General features: G+C 54.8%; 2 protein-coding genes across 5 annotated transcripts in view; both read left to right on the forward strand.

Moving 5' to 3' along the window:
* STK40 (serine/threonine kinase 40) overlaps positions 1-2,214 on the forward strand; it is an 18,466-nt gene extending 16,252 nt beyond the window's left edge. The window contains exons 9-10 of one of the 4 annotated variants that reach the window (XR_006680902.1): positions 24-491; positions 907-982. Coding sequence is in view for 3 of the 4 variants with exons in the window: in XM_045298820.1 (XP_045154755.1) it covers positions 24-272; positions 907-1,179 (522 nt within the window). In the remaining variant the exon portion in view is untranslated. Of the gene's footprint in view, positions 1-23; positions 885-906 lie in introns of those variants that run through there. The other 3 variants (XM_045298820.1, XM_004704962.2, XM_045298821.1) reach the window with 3 other exon arrangements.
* Positions 1,510-5,397, forward strand: part of EVA1B (eva-1 homolog B) — a 13,456-nt gene continuing 9,568 nt past the window's right edge. The window contains exons 1-3 of the mRNA XM_013005254.2: positions 1,510-1,523; positions 2,263-2,314; positions 2,674-2,797. Of these exons, the coding sequence (XP_012860708.1) occupies positions 1,510-1,523; positions 2,263-2,314; positions 2,674-2,797 (190 nt within the window). The remainder of the gene's footprint in view (positions 1,524-2,262; positions 2,315-2,673; positions 2,798-5,397) is intronic.

A 5,397-nucleotide genomic window follows, 5' to 3' on the forward strand; every position in this document is an offset into this window, starting at 1 on the left:
TGTGTCTTATCTGGAAGCTGCTGGTGCTTGACCCCCAGCAGCGCCTGGCCGCCTCTGACGTCCTGGAGGCCCTCAGCGCCATCATCGCGTCCTGGCAGTCCCTGTCGTCTCTGAGTGGGCCTTTGCAAGTGGTTCCGGACATCGATGACCAGATGAGCAGTACTGACAACCCCCAGGAGGCGAAGGTGACGGAGGAGTGCTCGCAGTACGAGTTCGAGAACTACATGCGGCAGCAGCTGCTGCTGGCCGAGGAGAAGAGCTCGGGCCACGAGGTGCGCAGCTGGCTGCCCAAGCGGCAGTTCGGCAGCGTGCCCCCCGTGCGGCGGCTGGGCCACGACGCGCAGCCCATAAACCCTTTGGACGCAGCCATCCTGGCACAGCGCTACCTGCGGAAATAGTGGCCGCCAGCCGCCTCTGCCCTGCCCCTGGCCGTTGGGCCCGGGCTGCGCCGGGGACAGGGACAGCCCAGGTCACAGACGGGGTCAGCAGAGGTACCACGAGGCGACCTTTCGGAATGATTGCTTGATTGTTTGGTTTTTAATCTGAGAAACCTAGATAACTAATCTGCTTTTGATCATGACGTTTTAATCTACCTCTGTCTCTCTTAACCATGCTGTCTCTGGACTGAGTGAGAGGGAGGTGGCGGCAGCCCACTGCCTGGCCAGGGCCCGACCCAGCGCCCGGCCCGCCCGGCCCAGGGCAGCTGCTCCCCACAGTCCAAATAAGCTGAGGGGCAGCGGTTGCTGCTTCCCAAACGATGCCGCGTCTCATTGCACCCAGGCCCCTGCCACCCACCCTCTGGCCCCGGAACCCTCAGTCCAAGCTTTGGAAAACCTTCACCTCATCTTAAACTGAATTCAAATATATTTATTTTTGTACTGAAACCAGCTTCTCTCCTGTCTGTAGGAGGCCCAGGGCTGCTCCCTGCCCCAGCCTGACCGGGAAGCATGGGGTGTCAGCCCATGGCCCCAGATGGGTCCCCTCCCCAGGCCCCAAGAAGCCCCCTCTTGCCGGCCACTCCACTCAGACCATCAGTCCCGCTTCCTGTCCGGTGGCGGGCGGCCTCTCTACACTTGGTTCTTCTTCCGGCTCAGCAGCTTCTCTGAGGTGCTGTCCACTGCGCTCCCTGGTTTCCCCCATCCGGCCCGGTCCCGAGGGCGCATTGACGCTACCATGTGAAGGGCCAGCACACACTTGTCTCCCCTGCTGTGTTCAGAGGACGATCCCAGCAGACCCGCCTGGGCGCTCTGGAGTGAGAGCCCAGGGACCCTCTCCTTGGCTGGCTTGAGAACAGCCCTGCTGCCCTTTTTGAGCCGAGTTTTTGTTTTGTTTTGTGTTTTGAAGTGGATGCCCATCTTGCCAGAAACGCTGTTCTCACCAGAATGCTCTCCCATCCCTACCCTGCCCAGTGCCCAGCAGAGACCCATTCCCAGAGGTTTCCCTGGCAGGACCAACCCCTGCTACCGACCTTCGCTCCCCAGTGGGGCAGTGCCCAGGGCCTCCGTGGCCATGTTCCCCAGAGTGTGAGCTGCCTCCCCTCAACGCTGACTCACTGTGAGTGACCTTGGGCAAGTTCCCAAACTTCCTGTGCCTCAGTTTCCCCATCTGGAAAAAATGGGGCCACCTCTTGCCAGCAGTAGCAGGGCCGCCCTCGCCCCTTCCTCCCATGCCCTTCCTCCCAGCACGTGGGCGGCTCGCACCTCTGCCTCAGTGGGTCTGGGGGAGCCCACCCGTGCACAGCACTTCTCCCCTGAGCGCCAGCTCTGCCTCGGAGCCAGGGGACCGTGCTGGAGGGGCAGGGGGGCCTCTTTTCTGTATTTATTTCAAAAAGAAAATTCTCCTAAGGGAATAGAAAAGCAGTCTGGCCTAGGGCGCCCATCCCCTGTGACTCCTGCTGGGAGTGTCTGAGAGGGCCAGCAGCTGCTTCCTGGGGCCCAGGGCCCACCTCCAGGTGTGGTCTCCCCTCCTTTTCAAAGCAATACCCCCGTCTGCAGAGCGCGGCCAGACAGACTGGTCCCGCCCAGGCTCGCGTCTGTCTGCATCTCGGCACAGCTTTGCGAAGAGGCGGGGCCTGCCCTGGCTGTCACATCCTGAGAGAAGTCCTATTATAAAGAAACAAAACGGAAAAAGTCACAAAAAAGTTTGTATAAAGACATATTTTTGTACTACATGGGGGCTCTTCCTGCATGTCAGCAATAAATTTCCTGATCTGGAGCCGCTGCGCCTACTGCCTTCTCCATTCTTGCACCCCTCCCATCCCAGCCGCAGCGCGGTCCCCAACTCGGAGCTCTACAGCTCTTGGCACTGCTACCAGGTGCCTGGATGTATTGCCCCCCACCCCACGCCCTCCAGCAGGGGCACCTGGTGTGAGCTGGGGAGGAGTACCCAGCATCCTCCCCGAGCCACTGGTCCAGTCTCTTAGCCCACCTGGGAGTCCTGCTGGGTTTGGTCTAGCCCCAAGGAGGTGTTCTTGTTAACACACACAACTCACAGCAGCAGCTGCTGCTAAAGAATACTGCTCCTATCCCAGCCCAAGCCCTGCTGGGTGGAACTGGGGGACCAGGGTAGACTTGGGACTACCAATCTGCCTACTACCCACTAGGGCAGCTGGGGGAAAGAGAATGGCCAGGCCGGCCTTTTCTGTCCCATCTTTTCCTCCCCGTCTTTCCTTAGGACGCCAAAGGCTTTCCTTCCTTCCTTCCGCTAAAGTTAGACTGCAGACTGAACTTCCTGAGCAGTGAAGCTAGAGGCGGGCCAGCCCTGGCCCTGCACGCCAGCGCGGTGCAGACCCACGAGGGTGTGGGGGAGCCTGGGAGGACGTGCACGCCTCCATCGTCGGGCTTGTGTTCACAGTGTCCTGGAGCCCCCAGGCCCAGATCAGAAAAGGAGCAAAACTCACACAGGCCACTCCTGTCTAGGGTCCCCCAGCAAGACAGGGTGACTTCTGTACAAGCTGGGATTCTAGTTCTGATTCCCACGCTGCCTCACCCCGATCCCAGCAGCCAGGTGGGCGTCCCTCTTGCAGACCACCCCCCATTTCTGGTTGCAATTTGCCCACTACACCTGGCCCCCATGACTCATTAACTGCCGTCTTGTGGTGGCTTGCATGTGGCTGTGATGCTGGAAGCTGTGCCACCAGTATTTCAAACGCCAGCAGAGACACTTCAGGTGGACAGGGTTTAACAGAGCTGACTACCACAGACTAGCAAGAGGGGCCTGGTCACCGACTTCTGAACACCCAGCCAGTAAAAACACTGCCAACTATGCGATCACGGGGTGTCGAAGGGATCAGGTATAAGGCATCATCAGAACAAAAAATCTTACCATAGTGAATGATGGGGGGAGTGCGGAGTGGAGATCCAAAGTCCATTAGTAGGCCACTGGAGATCCCCTTGCAGAGGGGTCTCGGGGAGGAGACAAGCCAGTCAGGGTGCAATTTAACAACAATGAAAAATACAACTTTCCTCTAGTTCCTAAATGTTTCCTCCCCGCTCCCACTACCATGATTCGAATTCGATTTTGCAAGTCTGGCTAAACCAGAGGATGTACACTGGTACAGATAGGAACTGAAAATACAGGGAATCCAGGGTGGATGAGCCCTACAGGACCAGTGGTGTGAGTGGCAAAACAGGGAGGGTAAAGGAAGAGTGGGTAGGGAAGAGGGAACTGATTACAAGGAACGACAGCTGATGACCTCCCTGGGGGACGGACAACCGAAAAGTGGGTGAAGGGAGACGTCGGACAGGGCAAAATATGACAAAATACCAATTTATAAACTATCAAGGGCTCATGAGGGAGGGGGGAGCGGGGAGGGAGGGGAAGAATGAGGACCTAATGTCGGGGGCTTAAGTAGAGAGGAAATATTTTGAGAATGATGAGGGCAATGAATGTACAAATACACTTTACACAATTGATGTGTGTATGGATTGTGATGAGTTGTATGAGCTCCTAATAACATGATTTTAAAATTAAAAAAAAATAAAATCACTGCCAAGAGCACTTGTCCGAGGTGACGTCGTCAGGTTGGGCGCACTCGGAATACAACTGCAGAACAGCTGCTTTCTCGAGGGAGCGCCCACCTTGATGGCAATGAAAGCTAATGTGTCACCTTTCAAGAGAAGAAACGGCTACGAATATCCGCTATTTTTTAAAAATCGTTTATTAGGGGCTCTTAGCACAATCCATAAATACATCACTTGTGTAAAGCACATTTGTACATTCATTGTCCTCATCAGTCTCAAAACATTTGCTCTCCACTTAAGCCCCCGGCATCAGCTCCTCATTTTCCCCCTCCCTCCCCGCTCCCCCCTCTCAAATATCCACTATTAACCAGACCGTGCTTGGTGCAGAGTGGATCTGGGAAAATGGGAGTTGGTCACAGGAAACGGCACACACACACATCGGTGTCTGGGGCAGAGGGGGTGAAATGGGCTGTGTTGGCATGCTTGCATCCCCACTCGGGACCTTAAGGCCCTTGCTCAACATGCGAAGCAACCGCTACAAATATCCACTCGAATTGAATATGGATTATGTGAAGTTTGACTCCAGGAGAATTCAGTGTCTTCAAAAGTGAAATGAGGCGTGAAGATGGGCATCCAGGCAATGTTAGGGGCCATGGAGTCGGTTCTGACTCGGCGCCCGTGGGGAGCAGAGCAGAACACTGCCTGCTTGACCCGGTGTCTTCTGGGAAAGCGTCTGAGCACATGCGGAGGTCTCGCCATCCTCACGTCCGGGGAGCATCCTGGCTGTACTTCTGAGACCCATCCATCTGTGCTTGCTGAGTTGCACGCACAAGTGAGCTGTTTTGACTGTTTTCAATTGGACAGGCATGTGGTTCACTATGTCAGGAATGACAGAAGAGAAATGATCAAAAAGAACATGTTAAGATCCATTTTGAAGTACATACTGTCAGCGATAGGACAGGGTAGTATACATATGCCCACAAGGAAGACCAATTAAGATACCTCTTCAAATTTACATGCCAGTTGCTAATGGCAAAGATGAGGAAACGGATAACCAGTTTCTGAGATGGATCAAACGTGATCACGATTCATTGATGATTAGAATGTGAACACTGAGCACAAAGAACCATCAGTAGTTGGGAAAGAATGGCCTTAGTGACAAATTACTCTGGAGAGCACACGGTAGGGTTCTACAAGATGCAGGACTCGCATAGCATAAACCTTTTTCCAACACTGTATGGTGGCTATACACATGGGCCTTGCTGTGTGGAATACACAAAAACCAACCAAGTACATTTGTAGAGAGGATGGAGACGTCAGTAACGTCCGTCAGAGCAGCCAAGGCCCGACTGCAGCCATCTCGTAAGTTCAAGTTGAAGCTGAAGAAAACTAACTAGTCCACGATGCACACACGTTCATCACAGCATTATGCACA

This window comes from Echinops telfairi, unplaced genomic scaffold (assembly GCF_000313985.2).
Source record: "Echinops telfairi isolate 266 unplaced genomic scaffold, ASM31398v2 ScPeMD7_7457;HRSCAF=8495, whole genome shotgun sequence".
NCBI classification, from domain to species: domain Eukaryota; kingdom Metazoa; phylum Chordata; class Mammalia; order Afrosoricida; family Tenrecidae; genus Echinops; species Echinops telfairi.